The sequence below is a fragment of the Suncus etruscus genome, chromosome 2, assembly GCF_024139225.1.
Source record: "Suncus etruscus isolate mSunEtr1 chromosome 2, mSunEtr1.pri.cur, whole genome shotgun sequence".
In the NCBI taxonomy this organism is placed as follows: Eukaryota; Metazoa; Chordata; class Mammalia; order Eulipotyphla; family Soricidae; genus Suncus; species Suncus etruscus.
The window spans coordinates 138,028,446-138,049,241 of NC_064849.1; the positions used below are offsets into that span (position 1 = coordinate 138,028,446).

At 39.8% G+C, this 20,796-nt stretch overlaps 1 protein-coding gene across 6 annotated transcripts in view; it reads right to left on the reverse strand.

Annotated features, from left to right (window-relative positions):
• SSBP2 (single stranded DNA binding protein 2) overlaps positions 1-17,583 on the reverse strand; it is a 282,705-nt gene extending 265,122 nt beyond the window's left edge. For 2 of the 6 annotated variants that reach the window (XM_049766151.1, XM_049766144.1), the window contains exon 1: positions 17,427-17,583. In XM_049766151.1, the coding sequence (XP_049622108.1) occupies positions 17,427-17,488 (62 nt within the window). In that variant the 5' untranslated portion in view covers positions 17,489-17,583. The remainder of the gene's footprint in view (positions 1-17,426) is intronic. The other 4 variants (XM_049766165.1, XM_049766157.1, XM_049766135.1 and 1 more) reach the window with 2 other exon arrangements.
• Between the last annotated feature and the right edge of the window lie 3,213 nt (positions 17,584-20,796).

Sequence of the window (20,796 nt, forward strand, 5' to 3'; positions counted from 1 at the left end):
AGTAACTCAAACAATTCTCAGTATTACCCAGAAATAGAAACCAAAAAAGTTCAGAAATAGAAACCAAAAAAGTACACGTTTTCTTCAGTTGTCATTTATTTATTTATTTATTTATTTATTTATTTATTTATTTATTTATTTATTTATTTAAGGCCTTCCATAACAGTGCTCAAGGAACTAAGGGGGCAACTTCAGTAATTCCTAGCAAACACAGTTCAATATGGAAGCCTTATGGTGCCCAACACCACAGGGACCTTGAGGGCTACACCCAGCAGTGGAAGGGGTCTCTGCAGTGTCAGGTTCAACTAAGGTTCTGCACATGTACCCTTGACACATGTGCTATCTCTAGTACCCCCAAAAGAGAATACACATGTTCACTAAGAATACAACTTTACTCAGTTTTCCTGTTTCTCTTCTGATTTAAAAAATAGAAATTTTTATATAGTTTGTTAACCAAGAAAGACATTTTTTCCTAAATTTCAACTTCTTTATTTCTTCAGATTAAAATAAATACATAAAGGTTCCATAATATTAAGGCAATGTAACAATTTATGTATTTATTTATGCCCTAACAACGTAGAGATGTTTGAAAAGATGATCAATTTAAATTCAAAGAAAAATAAATCATACGCATTGTTTCCCAGCCCTCATTATTATTACAGTACTGTGATTTGCAGTACTGTTCATAATAAGATTTTCACACACAACTTTTCAGCCCATCACCTGCCACCCAGAGTGCCTTCCCTCCATTACTGTCTCAGAGACCTCTCCTATTCCGCCCTGCCACCAGATATATTCAGTTTTGTAGATGAAATCTCTAGTTCTGCTGCCTGTTGGCCATTTGTTGCTCCTTTACCATGTCTTTGAGTTTTTTTTAACCTATTTTATTGAGGTAATATAATTTACAACCACTTCTGTATTAGCATTTTATATCTGCACAGTGAATTTTTTAAATAAAATCTTTAAGCACCATGATTACAAGCATGATTATAGTTAGTTTTCAGTCATAAACAGAACACTCCCCTTCATCAGTGCAACATTCCCACCACCAATGCCCTTCCTCCTATCTCCCCCACAATGAAATTTGTAAACACTTCCATCAAACTTTTGCTCTAAATACTAATAGCCTGCTGATTGGTAGTACAATAGACAGTTGAGTATATTTTATTGTTCCAGTCATTTCTCACTCATCATTGAAATGTTCACTTCATGCTAGTCCTGAAGATTCAAAAAAGCATTTAAAAACAAGTTGACAAGATACTTATATTTTCAGTACTTATAATTCCAATTCTTTCTCAATTCTCCATTTCCCCAACTCAAAAACATATCCAATTTCCTCCCAAAGTGATTGTCTCTAAGACTAAATGGCACTAAAAACTGAAGCCACTATCTTCCTCTTTACATCTAACTGATCTTTCTATGCTTCCAAGGCCTATAACTGAAATACCTACACACAATTACCATCTAAAAAGTGTTAAATTTTTATATTTAAGCCACCAGATCATGTCTATTCTATATACTAAGACATCTATTGCATTCCCAGGAGTGTATGAAAATGATGCACTGTCATAGCTGCTTACTTATTAAATAGTTCCTATTTATGGACCCATCTCTTTACTCCACCCTCCATACCACTTCTAGGATTCTTCACAAATGCACTTCAGATGATGTCATTTTTCTGCTTAAAACTGCTTATCTTCCAAGTTAAACTGTCATTCTTGAAATAGTTCCTGTTTAACTTGCCAGACTAATTGGCTACAATCAACACATCCAGTACCAACGATTTTCTTCACTTCACCAAATATTCCATACTGAAACATCAGCATTTCTGTACATGCTTTCTCCTAGAATACTCTATATACTTGCCACCTACACCAATTGGCTAACATTTATTTGTCTTTTAATAAACATCTTTTTTAGAATTCTCTCGTCTAACACTCTCAGAGCCAGAAGCTTGCTAGATACGTTGCCCTTTTAGGAACTCTCATAGCACATACTGTCTACCCATTCGAGTGCCTCTTCAAGGCTGTAATCACTGAACCAGACCCATCTGAATTGGATAGCATAGTGACAGAGTCTGCTGTGTAATTCAGATTTGAATCAGGTCTCAACAGAGGATGACATGCATTCTCCAAATGAATAAAGGAATGAGGAGACAACAAAAGGCCGATAGAATACAATCCCCACTTTACAAGATGTATATAAATGGGTATGACCATAAAATAATTTAACAGGCTATCGTTATTTATTGAGGTAATATTAGTTTATAGGAAAACATGTTTTAGGAGTATAATTTCACATCTCTTCAAAATACATATTCATCCTACACCTATCCCCAAAGCATCAATATCCTTACACCATAAGTCTCTGGATAGTTAAAGCCCTCTCTCCCTAATTCTGGTAACCTCAGTTCTGCAATTAAGTCCAAGGATTTGTTTTCACTAAACTTGGTTTCCTAGCTTTACTTCTATAGAGTAAGATTTCATAAAGGAATCAGATAACCCAATATTTGTCTTCTCCTCTAACTTATTAAGCTTACCATATCCCCTCCATTCCAATTGTTATAAATAACAAGACTTCATTTTTTTTTTCATATAGCTCATATAGAATAGAATTCTATTATGTTAAATGCTTTAACATCATCTTTTTTGGGACAGGCCAAATGCTCCCACAATGCTCAAAAATTACTCCAGGTGGTGCTCGGGGGACCATATTGGAACCATATCCCAGGGATTGAACCAAGATAAACTGCATGAGAGACAAGCACCCTATCCACTATATGATGGCTCCAGCCACTTTAACTTCAGCTTTGATTATTCATTTAATACTGAGCACTTGGGTTGTTTCCTGATCATCTGGTTACTATAAATAGCATTGAAATGAACATGAATGTGCACTTACCTATTTGAATTAGTGTTTTGTTGATGTTGCTGCTTTTTGAATAGACAACTAGGAGTGGAACTGCAGTATCATATGGTAGTTCTATTTTTAGTTCAAGAAATGTTCATACTGTTTCAATGGGGTTTTTGTTTGCTTATTTGTGTTTTTGTTTTTTGACTATATCCAACAATGTTCAGAGTCTATTCTCACTTGGAGCTTCATCATCCAACACATGGTATTGTGGAGACCATGTGATGTCAAGGATTGAACCGTGCAAAACATACTCTTAGTTGATTGTGACATATTTCCAGTCTCACAATAGTTCTTAAAAACTAATTATAAGGGCCTGGAGAGATAGCACAGTGGTGTTTGTCTTGCAAGCAGCCAATCCCGGACCAAAGGTGGTTGGTTCGAATCCCGGTGTCCCATATGGTCCCCCGTGCCTGCCAGGAGCTATTTCTGAGCAGACAGCCAGGAGTAACCCCTGAGCACTGCCGGGTGTGACCCAAAAACCAAAAATCAAAAAAAAAAAAAACTAATTCTAAAAGTTATTTTGACAAAAAAAAAATTCTCAACTTTTATGAAGTTCTATTTTCTTAGCTTATACTCTACAAAGAACTGAGAAACATGTTTCTGGTTTTTGCTTAATTAAAGCTTAAACATTGACCTGCATAGTCTCTTTGGATAGTAAACATGACAGGTTTACTCTATATCCTTCCTGCTTGCTATGACATGGGAGGTTGAACTCTAAAAGACACATCCCTTACCCTCTGGGTTCTACAGAAAGAAAGTTTTACTGCTGAGAGGAAAATAAAAAAGATTTCCTGTGCTGGGCCCCCAGCCTCTGATGCCCAGGGGTTTGAGTGGCTGCTTGGTCTTTCTGCAAAAACCAGATCTAATGGACTCTCCTTTTCCCCTCAGTCCTAGAGGTATGTGTTTGGGTGATATGGATAGGGAGAGGGAGATAAATTTCCTCTTAGTGCTAATCACTAAATACTCTTGCACCTCTCTTTTTGGTTTAAATTCAGTACATATTTTCATTAAATTCTATTTACTTTTCCTTCTAAAGGAACCATCCTGTTTGAGATCAGACTAATACAAACAGAAATATTTTGTCAACTATCAGCAGTAATCCTACCAGTGCTTGCTATATGATGCTATATTATGGATGCTCTTGTTAATGATACATTCATCTAACAGAAAAGCATCAACACTCTTTCATCTTCCAGTAAAAACTTTCCTATAGCCTAAATTTTTGGCTCTACATTTAAAAATACAACTTACTTGATAATTGACTGAGTATCACCTTGAATTCAAAATGATTAAGTCATTTTCAAAGATAAATTCCTAACTGAATACTACACCTGATATATATACACATACATAATTATGCGTGTAATGTATTATTTGAATTAAAAAAAAAACCTCACTCAAATGTCTTTATTACAATGTTTCTAAATGAAGGACTAACAATATCAGTCATTCTGTTTAATTCAGGATTTTTAATGCTTATTTGAAATGCCTTTAATAGCCTCCTAATAATAGCTATTGTTTAAGTAACTGAAAAAGCTTAATCATCTTGATTATAATCCAATTAAAAATGACAAATAATACCTGATATTATAAAAAACTGAAGCAAAGTAATTGTTTCTTCTTTTTGATAGTTGTACTACAGAGGTGACTATTTAATTATTCAATATGCTTGTACTATTGCTCCTGGACCACTTGGATCATTTTAGGTATTATAGCTCAAAAACAAAAATAACAGGCCAAACCAGGCTGGACGAGACAATAAATAAAGAAATTAGGGAAGTCTTTATTCAAATGATTACATTTTTTTTTTTACTCTATTTGTTTTTTACTCCAAAATTTACCTAGAAAAATAACAGGCCAGATAATGTTGGCTATAAATAGACAAAGACAGAAAAACAGCTCTATCTGAAAATTTAACCTAAACTCATAACTGGAATCTTCCAGGTTATTAGATCTGAGATAATAATTACAGAATTTATAGCCATTTGTAGCATTCTAGAACACACCCACTCAATGCTAGGAATTTAAATGGTGTCCGCTACATGCAAGGCAAGCTCCCGCCTTGATGGAGAAGCTTGCCTTGCTCTCTACTCTCTTTCCAGCCCTCAATCTCCAATTCTGCCTACCTTTATTTTGACAGGTGTGAATAGTTTCTAATATTTCCTTAAACACTCTTTTCCTTATTATTTACCACCCCAATTTAAAATGGTGGATATATGTGAAAATCACCAGCAAGCATTTCTCTCCCTCTTTTCATCCCTACAATTTCCATTAGTCTTCCCATGTTAATGTGTAAAATACATTAAAGTAAATGTAATTAAACATTTAAACATTAAAAATTTGACTTTGAATTCACACTACATAACTTACTTGGTCTTGAACAAGGCATGTAATTTGACTGAAACCCAGTTTCCCTATAAAAACCAGAGATTATACCTACTTTGTGAATATGATGGAGAGATTAGTGAGTAAAAAGCCAGAAAGGGTTAGAGATCGCTCAACAAGTTTGGAGGCCATATATACCATTTACATCAGCAGACTTAAGTTAAATCTCTGGATTCAAATCCCATATTTCTCCAAGCACTACCAGAAGTGACCTTCCCTTCCACACGCGCACACACCCCAAACGTACAAAGATAGGAGTAGCCTCTGAGTATCACTGAGTGTGCACCCACACCAAAATAGAAAAAAGAAAATAAGCCCAAAACAGAAAGGCAAATACTATATGATTTCACTTTTACAAGGTACCTTAAATTGTCAAATTCACTGAAACAGAAAACAGTGATTGCGGGGGTAGGCAAAGTAGGGAGCTTTTAACAACTTTAAGTAGAGTTTCAATTTGGAAAATGAAAATATAGATGGTGGTGATGGTTGCACAGACAATGCAAACAGAATTAGTTCCACTGAAACAAATATCTGAAAATGGACAAAATGATATATTTATATTATATTATACTATAATAAATTATATAATATGTGTAATAGGTATATAATCTATACTATACTGTATGTTACATTAATATGTTATCATAATAACTTATAATATTATCATATTACTACAGTAAAAATATAAACCAGGAGCATGACTGCATCTTGAATCAACACATCCTCCCAATGTCAAAAAATAAAATACAATAAAATAAACCAGGTCGGAGAAATCAGTAGGTAAATACAGTAGGGAAGATTCAATCCCAGGCACAGCTTATGGTCCCCCAAGCACCACAAAGAATGACCCCTGAATACTGCCAGGTGTGCCCACTAAACAAAAATAAATAAGTAAACAAAAATGTTCAATTGTCTATATCAAAAAGCTTTTCCTAGGGCCAGAATAATAGTATAGTGGGTGGGGTATTTGCCTCGCACATGGCTGACCTGAGTTCAATCTCTGGCACCCCAAATGGTCTTCTGAGCACTTCCAGAAGTGATCCCTTAGCACATACAGAAACAGGAGTAAGCAATAAGTAACACCAGGTGTGACCCAAAAAAAATCAAAAAAATTTAAAAATAACTTTTCCTTCCTATTTAGTAAAATGCACAACTAAAAATAAGTAAACAAATAATGTTTCCCTTTTCCAAACATATCTAACTTTGAAAAATAAAGCTAATTGGTAATGGTAAAGGACATAGAGAAGAGTTAAGAGACCAAAATTAGGTTAAGTCAAACTCCCACAAATCCTAAACCAATAAAGTATATAGCAAAAGCATAAGAACTTTAAGCAGAAACCAAATTTTACTTATGGTAGAATATTTTCAAATTTAGATTCTGTATGAGACTGTCTTTAATAAATAAAGACAATAAATAAAATAAATAAATATAATAAAATTTTATTTTATTTAAAGAAAGTACTAACATAACCATAATCTATAATAGAATATAATCTATAATTCTTTTTTGAGTCTATATAATCTATAGTATATAATTTATAATAAAATATAATCAACAATTCTCTATTGAGTCAAATCCATGTCTAAACCTTCTTAAAAGATAGGTGAATCCCTCATTTTTAAAAAGGCAATTCTAGTGTAATAAAATAAAATATTCCAACTATGGAACCCAAAAAATAAAATCTCTATATAGCTCAATTCTGCCACATATTTTCTATATGACTTAGCTGATAAGTTAATTTTCATTTATGAATCCTAATAATTCATGGAAATTATCATCTTCCTCACAAAATTGTGGTGACATTTAAATAAATAAATGATATTTTAAATGCTCCAAAATTATCAAATACAATTCTATTATTAAATTTGTTGAAACAAAAGGATATTATTTTAATAAAAATTCTCAATAAAATATACATATATTTCACAGTCATACCAGAAGGTAAGCCTTCTGTAGTCCTGAAATTAGAATTATTATTGACTATTACAAAAAGTTCTTTAGAAATTACATATTAATCCTCATATAAAATATTTAAAATATTGGTTGGAGAAATGAGCTGTAGTATTTTAGGGATAGATTTAAAATAGACTACAGCCACAATGTATTTAGTGTAAAAATAGCTGATTACAGTTCCAAGGATTATACTAAAGAATACATTGATGAGTAGGATAGTTCTTAACCTTAGAGAACTTCCCATCTAATTGGCATATGAGTCAGTAAACTTATCACACAGTTGACTAATATATGATAAATGTAAAAAATAAAAAGTAAAGGTTACTACGAGAAGGGAGAGTAAGATAGTCTAATCAGATCGGAGAAGTTTGTAAGAAATTTGTTAACCAACAAACTTTAAGAATTCAATAAATTCTATTTCCCTCATCAACATTATAAAAGTTCTATGTATAAAAGTTCTATGTATAGGGCTCGGAGAGATAGCATAGCGGTGTTTGCCTTGCAAGCAGCCGATCCAGGACCAAAGGTGGTTGGTTCGAATCCCGGTGTCCCATATGGTCCCCCTTGCCTGCCAGGAGCTATTTCTGAGCAGACAGCCAGGAGTAACCCCTGAGCACCGCCGGGTGTGGCCCAAAAAAAAACCAAAAAAAAAAAAAAAAAAGTTCTATGTGTCAATGTCCTTCAGCGATATCGCTGAGGTCTGAGAGAATAAAGGGACTCTAATCCTATTATCTTAAAAAAGAAAACAGATAAATTAGAACCATCACACCCAATTCCTCAGTAAAGAACAAAAGACTCCAGAACAGTTTCTTATTCCAAATTTGACTTAGTTAACACATTCCTCAATAACTGCGCTAATGCTGAGAGTTTTCCTCAGTGATCATTCAGACCTATCTGAAATGTTCTGACCCCAACCCAGCAGTGACTGTTTCAGTATTACTCAGGAGAGGTTTTTGCTTAAATGTCACCTTCTCAAAACTAACCTTTCAGACTAACCTTTATCTACTCTAGCTTCCTTGTCACTCTGCTACATTACACTACTTTATTATTTCCATTGCACTTATGACTACCTGAAATTGCTTACTTTATTGATTTTTTTGTTTATTATTATGTATTCCTCCTCCAAACTTGAAAGTAAGTTCCTTGAAAGCAGGGCCCCATTTTACTGTCTCTATAACCTAAAGATACATCTTCTTTGCCAAAGAACCCCATCTTCTGTTGTTGTTGTTGTTGTTGTTGTTGTTGTTGTTGTTTGGTTTTGGGAATTACACCCAGAGGCACTTCTTTGGCAAAGAAGATGTACTCCCAGCTCTGCACTCAGAAAATACAACTGGCAGGCTTGGGGACCATTTGGAATGCCAGGGATTAAGCCCAGATTGGATGAGTGCAAGACAAACACCCTCTCTGTTGTACTATCCTCCAGCCTCAAGAACCCCAGTTCTGTTTACTTATTGGGGATGAAACATGCCAGCTGTCAAGACGGGGGATTTAAATATTGTTCAGACATCAGAGAACAACATCGGCAGCTTAGAAGATGAATGGTGACTGATTTGGTTCAATTATGGTACCCATTTCCTTTGCTAGTTATTGGTTTAGGGGACATACTACAGTTCTTGCCTATATGGCGGAGGAAAATATCTTCTAAGTAATTTACAAAAAAAAAAAGTTTTTTCCTTCCTGATTTCTGAGATAAAAAAAAAATCTTGAAAAAATCTTGATGTTCTTGTCTTTATTCGTGGTTGTGTAGAAAAAGACACTAAAAACCTGATGCAGAGAAGTTGCATAGAAGAAGGGAAACTAGGATGGCAGAATGGCTCCTCCAGAAATCATGATATTCTTGATTCACTAAAACAACTCTGAAACTACTTCTCTCAAACATCCTGTTATGTGAGATTTATTTTTAAACCCTGATCAATTAAGCCATTTTCTATCTCCTGTTTTGATTCCTGCAGCCAAAAGCATGATACATTGTTAAGCTTTTGTTCCTTCTATAACATTAACAGAAAATAGTACCTACAGTCCACTAGATTCTTGAGGGGATTAAATAAGACAATGCAAGTAAAGTCCCAAACATCAATAAAACACTTTAATAATAACAATGCTGTTAGATCACTTTCTATGTCAAAACTCCACAGGCTGGGTATATAGTAATTAGGATTGTGCCATTTTATAGAATTCATTTAATTTCTATTTGAATAAAATCACCTAAATAGAGTAATTCATTTACCTGGCTTTCTTCCATCAACAAAGTATCTTTTGATTCTTTCCCCCAAATAGAAAGTAGATAAATAAAAGGATAATCAAGGCAAATATCAAACCATCACCTGAAATGAAAAGTAATGATATCAAACCTATTTCAGCTGAGTATTTGTTATCAGCCTCTCTCTTCACTCATATCAAGCCACACATAAGTTTCTTTTAGTATCCTTACCTTAAAAATATTTCATCAGTATTTTATATGACCTACATAATGTTAATTATAATGAAAAATATAGTAGTCATTAAAATAATAATGGTGACAATTATAAAAATTCTGTATATAAAAAGAATAAAGTGATATACTTCATCCTCTATATTTTTTTCTGTGTTGAATTGTTTGATGTGCCATGAAAAGGAAAATTAATACAGAAGATCAAAAACAGGATACTGACAGGTCACTGGTTCAAGTTCACTCCAGGTGGATTATGATTTAAAATATTATCATGGCTCATTAGTGTTGGAAAGCTGTTTAGTATTCTAGATAAAATAGAATCAAAACTGTTCAAGTAAAATATGACCATAGTTTTGTCGTTACTAAGAAGGGACATCAACTGAAGTTTCTCTTTCAAAGAACAAAGAACAGTGATTCATTCCTTCACTGCCCTGGAACTGTCCAGGCTCTTCTGAGTTCTAGATAAACTTTGGTTCTGTCAATATTAAAAAAAAAATTCTTTGTTCCACTCTGTGAAATAATTTAACTCTTACTTACTTTGATAATAATAATGACCAGTTCCCACTAGTATCAACCATAAACTTGGTTATTTTGCAGGTCTATTATATTACCTGGAAAAACTCTATTCTTCCCTAAGTGGATCACTTTTTATCCACTTCTTAATGTCCTTTCACAGTGTATAAAATACAATTTGGGGAAGATAAGAATAACCTCTACTACTTTTCACATGTCATGAGTCAAAACTTAAACCTTGATAGACACCCTTTAAATCACTCTATAATATATGTGAGCCATAGTAAAACAAACAAAACCCCTTATAGCCTTAGTCATGTTAAGTTATACACCTTGATACCAAAATCTTACAGGACTTGGTGATATACATAGAAATACACAAAATACGGTGCAAATTTTAGTATTTTAAAAATTTTTATTAATTTGTCAATGGTTTACAAAACTTTAAGATTTCCAGAAGTATAGCTTTGTATTTCTGTATGTGTAAATAATGGCACAACCACCAACATATGAGGCTAGAGAGAAAATATAGAGTAAGACATTTTGCCTTACATACAGTCAACCCAAGTTCATTTCCAGCACCACATATGATCCCCAGACAGGAACCAGAGTCAAGAGTAAACCTAAACCCCAAGTATAGTCAGATGTGGCAAAAAAAAAAAAAGAGCTCATATATGAAGGTTTAATTATTGTTAAATGCATCTCCAGTACCATTAACAAGCAGTTAAAATCTAAATTATTTTTGATAAAGTAAAAATAGTTTTTATTGAAAATATTTTAGAGAAACATGAAATGGTGGGGGAAATGTATATGTTCAAGGGAGAACATAAGCTTGAAAGAACAAGACCTAAAAATCAAAAAATGTTTAAATATTTTATTCTAGGAACTCCCTAGGTGTTAAATAATGTGTCTTATTTTACTGCTCACATGTAAAGTTTTTCCTTTGAAAAAGTTATTAGGGCCCAGAGAGCACAGTGGCGTTTGCCTTGCAAGCAGCTGATCCAGGACCAAAGGTGGTTGGTTCGAATCCCGGTGTCCCATATGGTCCCCCATGCCTGCCAGGAGCTATTTCTGAGCAGACAGCCAGGAGAAACCCCTGAGCACCGCCGGGTATGGCCCAAAATCCAAAAAAAAAAAGTTATTAATAAAAGTTATACCTTAGAAGGCTTATAAAGTCTTATGCTACTAACAACATACTACTAACGTAAATATTATATCACTCTCACCCAATGTCAAAGCAATACACAAAAGCAGAGGATATTCCCGTGTATTCTAAAGTAAAACTACAGTTACTTTAAAATTATATATTCACAACAGCAGTGTGCTTTTTTGGGGGACCTTATCCAATGACTGCCAGAATTACTGCCTCCCCCAAGCGATGTTTTAAATTAAAAATAAACAAGAGTATTTTCTGCTTGTAACTGAAGATGTGAGAAACATTTTGTCCACTACTATAAAGCAACTTAAATGTAATTTTTTGTTTTGTTTTGTTTTTGGGTTATACCTGGTGATAATGTTCAGGAATTACTCCCAGTTCTGCACCCAGGAATTAATTAATCCTGGTAGTACTCAGAGGACCATATTAGATGCCAGGGATCAAACCCAGATCAGTTGTGTGCAAGGCAAGGTACCCACTGTACTTATCACACCAACCCCTGAAATGTAATTTTCTCATACTAAAGTGATATTGTATAACAAACTGACTATAAAGTGTGAAAACAAACCTTTTCTTTTTTTCTTTTATTTTCACAGCTTCAAAAATAATGACAATATTAAAGCTATTTTTGAGAATCAACACAAACTCTGGATAATCATTATATCGAATCCCGGTATCCCATATGATTTCCCAAGCCTGTCAGGAGAGATTTCTGAACATAGAGCCAGGAGTAACCCCTGACCACTGCCTGGTGTGACCCAAAAAACAAAAACAAAAAAATTCATTTTGTTCATACTTCTATTGGAAAAGTCAAAAGAAAATTTCTAGTAGCTAACATACCAGATGCAAGCTGTTTAATATTTCAGGAGATTAAGAAGGGGAACGTCAAATATAATTCAATGTTATAGAAAGTTTCAGAAAACCTGATATAGTAACTGTTCTTCAATTTACTTTCTGAATTCTATTACTTCATCTGTCTTAACTTCTGTCTTCCAAAATACAAGAAAAGAGGAGTTGGAGAAATAGCATAGGAGTTAAGGGTCACACTTGTATGTGGTTAGATTCACCAGATGAGGAGGTGGCCCCATCACCCAAAGAAAGGGGAGCAATGAAAAGGAGATTGTTGAATCATTTTTCAGAATGGTGACATTAATTTTTAAAATGGGAGGAGGATGATTAAACATTATTTCATAGTATTTTCAGCTAAAGGAGCAATGAGTTAAAAGGCAACGTTATTTTTCAGAATCTCAAATTAGACGATTTGTTTTCTGTGGTTCCTGCCTACCTTACCGATTTTTTCACTATTTAGTGTATGTATATATATATATATACATATATACAATACATATAACATATATACAATATATAATTAATATACATAACATATATACAATATATATCTGTAATATACAATATATTGTATACATATGTTATATATATGACATAATATATATATCATGTTCTACTGTGCCTTATTATATTCATCTTTGTTATTGCATAATTTTAAAAGATAAAATAGTTGAATAAAAATTAACTAATCAGGGGCCAGAAGAGATAGCACAACGATAGGGCTTTTGCCTTGCATGTGGCTGACCCAGGACACACCCGTTTCGATTCCTGGCATCACATATGGTTCCCGAACTTTCTAGGAGCGATTTCTGAGCTCAGAGCCAGGAATAACCCCTGAGCAACATCGGGTGTGACCCCCCCCAAAACAAACAAATAATAATAATAATTAATCAGATATTTACAGGAATTATACTCCTGCATAATTTGTTATAACATTTATTCACAACTACAATACATTGTTTTAAAAATTAAGTAATCAGAATTCCAGGGAGAAAAAAATGTAATGAAACTATAATTCCGACCCTATAAATGCTATGCCTTCCCCCACACCATACCATAGTCTCTCAAAACACAGGGTAAAAAAGCATCAGAATTATAAGCAATTGATATAATAGCATATCTGAATAAACTTCAAATTCAAATCTATTTGATCTGATTATGCAATGATGTTCCTTGAATCTGTAGCATCTATTTTAGATCAAGAAGGCAATCCAGTATACTGAAAGAAAATGTTCTTCAGCAACACCCTAGGCTCTAACGTTAAAAATAATCTGTGTTTGAACACAGTAGGAGTAATCCCTGTTTGAGTAACTTAACTAATCAATATTCATCTTCTTGTTTCTTTAATGAATGATAAAAAAAATGACCATTTTTTTAGAAATGTTGGAAGATTTTCGAAAAATAAAGTTCACACAGAGACTGGCACAGAGAATAATCAATAGGTTTATTGCTATTTTGATATTTTTGAAATACAACTAAGAGAACGTGTGATTCAAACTTCTTCTAAAGTCCTTATTTTTTGTTTGTTTGTTTGTTTTTTGGGCCACACCCGGCAGTGCTCAGGGGTTACTCCTGGCTGTCTGCTCAGAAATAGCTCCTGGCAGGCACAGGGGACCATTTGGGACACCGGGATTCGAACCAACCACCTTTGGTCCTGGATCAGCTGCTTGCAAGGCAAACACCGCTGTGCTATCTCTCCGGGCCCTAAATTCCTTAATTTTTTTAAGGCCACTGAAAAAGTTTTCCCACATAGAAAAAAATGTCTTTTGAATCTAACGTTTCCATTTATTCAACAAGTTGGTACTTTGGCACTTGGAGGCACTATGCATTGTGTCAAGGATGCCACAAAGAAGAAATTAAAAGTATCTTCTTTACGCTCAAGAAACTTGCATTTTAGATGAAGCCAGACATAAACAACCAATTACAGTTACTTAATTACAATTGTAACCAGGTTAGAAAGAAAACCCTGCTACAAGAGGAATGATTCCAATTTTTACACAAATAATCTACCTCTCTTCAATAATTATTAATCACTCCCTCCATAATAAAAGCTTTACCAAACCCTTTGTATAGATATGCTCTGCTTGAGTTATCTAACAAGAAAAATAATCTGAATGGCCAATTTGTTGTTTGAAAATACTGAAATTATAGAAACTATAAAACTAGCAAATTAATTTTAAATGTTCCATATAGCAACAACGTTTTAGTGAAAGAAAAAGGCAAAGCAATACAGCCAGATATCGACTACGAGCACATTAGGAAACAATTTTTATTGATTATAAAATCATGCTATTGTTCATATTATGACTCATTTTCACAATTCTTCAAACTAAGCATTTATACATTAACTGAAAACCAAATAATTTTTGTGTTTTTTAACATAAGACCAGTTCTAATTACAAAAAGATAATTCTTCACCCAAGTACCTTTCAAAGTCTGTCAGCATTAATTTTTCTTTAAATATGAAAACACTTATTTTTAAAGACAACTTCTTAATTTCTGTCTTCAGGAGCTAGTAATATAAAACAGAGCCATCAAAGTCTCAAGGAAGCATAATGGGAAGAAAACTAAAAAATCAACTCTCCCATCCTACATTTAGTCTATAAAATAGAGCCTGTCTCAATGTTTGTCTTAGGTTGAAACACCACTCACCGAGAAATTGAGGCAATAACAATTAACCCAGAACAGTCATTGTCAATTCTCCAAAAGTGGCCACTTCACCTATATTTAGTTCCTAAGGCAAGCAAGCCAATCCAGGATTCCTGATGCCAATTATAATGAATGGAAGAAATATATTTAAATCAAATAGCACCATCTAGCAGAACGCTCACCACTTTGCTTTCATGAGTAGATATTATTTGGTGTCCAGTTTGAGAGAAATGACAGGGAAAAGTGGGCTTATTTATTCAGAGGACAGAATCTCACATTTGAAACTAGAAGGGAACACAGACACAGCAGAATCAACTTCCTCACTACTAAAAAAAAAAAAAAAAAAAAAGAATTCTTACAAAGTTATCAAGACTAGCAGACTAGCTAGCTTCAGGCATTCATGAGTTTTACTAAAATCCAAAATAAAGTTACTTGAATTCCCAAAAGTAACCACTCCTCAAATACATTAAGACTGATGCCACATTACATGTTAATCCGGTCACTCCCCATCTAAAATGCAAATTCCATAATCATTAAAACATCCTTCCTCGAATGTTATTTTATCAGATATAATATAACCAAATGAGTAATGCACACCATTAACACTGATTTCTAAACTTGCATTCCAGTAACTGCAATGCCTTTAACCAGACTCCAATGCTTTAGTCTTCTACAGACTCCTGGTCAAAAGCAAGGGGGTGCCTGCAGTAACTCCTTAACCAAATACCTCGGGAGGTAAAAAAAAGAAAACAAGAGAAACAAAAAACAAACAGTGTCTGCGTTCATTTTTTTGTTTTGTTTTGCTCCATCAAGGCCTGCCATCCCCCAAATCCCAAGGGACTTGAGTCGTTGCTGCCAACGCGAAGATGAGGAAACATTCCCATCCCTGGGGCATAAGAAACTTTGGGGGTGATGACTGAACCGCCTAAAGCAAGGAAAGATCGGTCATCAGCACCGAGGTTTTCTTTATTATTATTAATACAGCCATTTCTGGGAGCAAGGTAACCTAAGCAAGCCCAAGTGGCTTTGCAAGAGATGCTCTCTGAGACTTTCTCCGGGTCTGAACCCTGGGCCAGGCAATGACAAGGAATCGCCGCGCCCTTGGAGTAGCGGCGGCTACTGGGGACCCAGAGATCTGCTGCTCTACGGGAAAGAGGGGCTCGTCCTCGGGGATCAGCCACTATCCCCCCGCATTTTGAGTCACCCCCAAAATCCTTACCCAACCAGAACAGCACAGCCTGTGAACAGCCCTGCTGCCTGCCTCGCAGAGTGCCTTGAGGGTGGCACCGGGTGCCAGGCGCTGGCTTTGCTCCCCAAGCCGCCTTGAAGGCTCCCACCGAAGTTCCCACCTGTATCCCCTGTATTCCCACCCCACACCCCGACAAAACAACTCCCAGCCCCCCAGTCCACACAGATCCCCCCCTGCGGACCACCGTGCCCTCCCCACCCCGCGCCCCGCGACCACCGCCGCACCGGGTGGGATCGCCCACCCCGCCACCCCTGCAACCTCGACCCCCCAAAAAAACTTCCCCCTCCTCCCAAAAAAAGTTCTCCAGCCGCCGCAAGCCTCCGAGTTGGGGCGGCTTGCTCGCGCAGCACAGACGCCAGCCGGCTCCACAGACACTTTTCCTCCCCGGGAACTCGGGGCTCAGACTCCCCAAACTTCAGCACGCCCGGGGCGCCCGCCAGCCCCGAGGTTCGGAGCACTGAACCCCCTCCTCTAGGGCGGGCAGGCAAACCCCGACGCCCACCCGGCCCACGCCCGCACACACACACACAAACACACAGACACACACACACCCTCCGCGCCCGGGCGCGCGTCTCCGCGCCCCGCGGGGCCCCGCTCGGCCGCTCCGCGCCCTTCCGCCCGCCGCGCGCCCGCCCGCCGCCCTCGCCTCGCCTCGCCCGGCGCGATCGGGCCCCCGAACCCCGAAGCCCGAGCCTCCCTCCTCCTCCGCCTGCAGCGCCCCCCGAGCGGGCGCGCCCCGGCGGCCAGCACGACCCCCCGATCCTCCCCAACCAGACGCCCCCTGGTTTGCGCCGCAGCCGCGCAGCCGCCGCCTCGCACCTTCCCCGCGACCCCCCGGGAAAAGGCTCCCCCCAAAAAGCCCCGCACCCGCGGCTGCGAAAGTTACTTAGTTGAACCCGCCGTTCATTCTCCCTCCGTGACCCAAAACAAGTTTGCATCGCCGCCACCAGCCCCCCAAAAACACTCTCGATCCCTTTGCACCCGCTGCAGCCCCCCAACAGCCGCCCACCACCCGCAGGAGCGTGCGAGCACCTCCAGGAAAAAAATAAAACAACCATCGCATCCCGCACCACACACACACGCACACACACACACACACACACACACACACACACCACGCCTCGCGCACCCCAACTCCCCTGCAGCCCACCCGCCCCGGGCGTGCTTCTCTGTCCCGGGGTGCACGCCGTCCGTGTGTGTGTGTGTGTGTGTATGTGTGTGTGTGTCTCCGAGTGCGTGCGTGTTTGCGCGTGTGAAGGCGGAGGGTGGGCGAGCCAGCGCAGAGAGCGAGCGAGCGAGCGAGCGAGAGAGAGAGAGAGACACTTACTTCTCCCGGGCCTGGCTGTCGGACGGGACGGCGCTGCTGTTACTCTTGCCTTTGCCGTACATGCTTGTGCCGAGAGCAGCTCCCACTGTCACGCACCTGTCAACCCATCACAGCCTCCCCGGGAACAGCCCCGTCCCCATGGCGACCCACGCAGCCACCCCCGCCATTGGCCGCCGCGCGCGCGGGCCCCGCCCCCGTCGCCCGGGCAACGCGCTTGATCGACGGGCCTCCTCACCCCTCCCCTCCGGCCCGCCGAAGCGCGCGGCGGCGGCTCCAGCCGGAGAGGCAGTCTCCTCCCTCCTCCCTCCCTCCCGCCCGCCCGCCCTCCCTTCGTCCCTCACCGGCGGCTCTCCTCTCTCCTCCCTCCTCCCGCGTCCGCCCGCTCGCTCCCCCTCCCCCTCCGAACCCCGGCGCAAGCGGGGAATTAGAAACTGCTCTAGAAGGATTTTAAACAACTGGCTCTTCTCGCCAGCCGCCGCGCCGCCCCCCGCGCCGCCCGCGCTCGGCTCCTCACTGGAGAGCAGGCGGCGGGAGGGCGGGAAAGCGCGGCCTGGACTCCGCTCGCGCGGCCCGGAGCCGGAGCGGGAGCCCGGGCCCAGGCGGTGCCCCAGACTTCGGGGCGCCCGCCCGCTGAGTCGCACAGACAGGCCGGACCCCGCGGCCCCCCGGGCGTCCTCGGTGGAGGGAGGACGCCCCCAGCCGCCCCCTCGCGCGCCTGGGACCCCCGCCTGGGACCTCCTCCCGGCTCCCGCTCCCGCTCCCTCAGGGCCGCCTGACGAGGGACTCGCGCCCGTTGCCTCGACCTCCGGGGCCGCGCGCCCGGGAAGGACTCGACGCGCCCGCCTGGCCCTCCTGAGGACACTGGCTGGCTGGCCGGCTGGGCCTCAGGCCCTGGCGCCGCTTGCCCCCCAAGGCCGCAGCCTGCATGCCCCTCAGGAGGAAGGACGCCCTGGGGCCCGGGCCTGCCCACCACCCCCTGTCGCAGCCCCGTCACCCCTCGAGCCCGCTGCGCCAGGCCCTGGATAGATAGGCTGCGAGGAAGGGCCCCAGGCGTCCAACCCGGCCTGGTTTGCAGCCATTCAGGGTCACTGAGGGCGCCCCTCCTTGCCCTCGGGAATGGAAGGGGCCCCCCAGAGGACATCCTGGAAGGACACCCCTGTCCTGTCCTTGTCGCTCATTCACTGCCACAGGCCCCAGGCACCCACCTAAGGTGGGCAGATCTGTGCCCGGGTTCGAGGATTGGCCCAGAATTTGTCAAAATTGGCTCAAAGTGGACAAAACCATCTCAGACCAGGCAGGAAAGTTTGGGGGGGACACACATTTTTTTTTCCTCCTGTGCCCTTTTACTCCCACCCCCTGTCGCAGCCCTGTCACTGTGCCATCCATAGATAGGCTGAGGAGAAGGGCCCCAGGCGTCCGCACCAGGCCTGGTTTGCAGCCTTTCAGGGTCACTGAGGGCTCCTCCCCCCCCCACCGTGTTGCCCTCTGGAGTGGAAGGGCCCCCCCCCCTCAAAGGACATCCTTGAAGGACATCCCTGTCCTTGTCTTTCATTCACTACCACAGGCCACAGGCGCTCACCTAAGATGGGCTGCTCTGTGCCCGACTTCGAGGACTGGCCCAGAATTTGTCAAAATTGGTCCAAAGTGGAGAAAACCATCTCAGTCCACGCAGGAAAGTTTGGAGACACACACATTATCCTCCTATGCCCTTCTACTCCCATCCATGCTCTTGTGGAGATTAAGGGGGTTAGAGGGAAGGAAGAGATGGGGATCAAAGAGAGAATGACAGGGAAAGAAAGGGAGGATAGGTAGGGGATCCATTGTTGGGTTCTATCAGGAAAAAGTGAATAGGTTTGCAACTCCTAGGGGAGGGAGAGGAAATGGGGTTCACCTAGGGAAAGCTCTTTTCTATTCCTCTATACAGAGGTTGAAGATTTTAGAAGTAGGATCATAAAAATGCATATGGAGATACGAGCGCTAGATGGCATGGAAAGAAATGGGCTGTGTGGGCATTGACAGCAAGTGATAGGAATAAAACATCAACAGAAGGTTAAAGAAGGGCATTTAGCAAAAATGAGAATCAGAAAAGGGGTTGGCAACCATACATAAATCAAAACCTGGGGAAATAAAAAAAAAAATAAAAAGAAGGACTTGCTATAGCGGTGTTGAGGAAAATGAAAAAGAAAGTGAAAAAAAAAAAAGTCCAGGGAAGAAAGAAAGAAACAGGATTAAATAAAGCTGCCAGTATATGGTAGCAAATGAAGATAACAATGGAGGCCTGACATGATGATAAGAAGATAAAAACGTACTTTCCGTTATCCAATCAATAGAGGAGTCTAAAGAACTTTTTTCTAATCACATCATTTTTAGTTGAATAATTTTGAGAAGAGACATCATTGTCATTCCTAACTTAAAATCCTTCTTTCTGCTTCTAATGACTTAAAAAGATTTGGTGTCTGGACAGGGTGCTCTTTACTGTAAAGAACTGGGAAGAGTGAGGGTGAGCGGTTGTTTCATGGACTTTTAGTCAAACTGTTCAAGATACGTTGAAGGCTGCCTTTGTTTACAGATCCTATTTTCAAGGTTAATATTATGTATCTGCTGTTTACTCACCTGTATTTCCATTGCTTTAGCCCAGAAAATCATCTGCTTCTCAAGACTACCATCCATAGAACACTCTTTATAAAATGCTGCTCTCAGAACTTTGTCAAGGGGCAACTCTGCCAGCCACTTGTCCTTCTCCCTTGACTACACCTAGAAAAAAAGAAAATATTTCATTAAAAAACTAAGAATTGGCTTTGTCTCTTTTGTCAAAAAAATAATTTTTCCTTTTAAGTTTTTGTTTAATATTTATTTAAAGGGATCAGGATTTAAAGCCATCTTCCATGATGGCCAGGGATCTATTCTGGATTCAGTGCTTGGAAGTCACTCTGGCATGGTGCTGGGATCAAACCAAAATAAGCCACATGCAAGGCAAGTGTTTGAACCCTGCTATGATCCCTCTGACCCAACTGGAATTTTTTTAATTGTAGGATTTTTTTTTTTTTTTTGGTTTTTGGGCCACACCCGGTGAAACTCAGGGGTTACTCCTGGCTATGCACTCAGAAATCCCTCCTCGCTCAGGACCATATGGGACACCCAAGATTGAAACCAGGACAGTCCTGGGTCAGCCGCTTGCAAGGCAAACAAACACTCTACCACTTCGCTATTTCTCTGGCCCATGGAAATATCTTAAGTCAAAATGAATTTGTTGTATTTAATCTAATGAATGTCAAAACTTAGCCTGGCCTATATGTGCTTAAACACTACATTTGCCTACAGCTGGGTAAAGTCATCTAATATGAAACATGAATAAAATAACCTGAAAAAG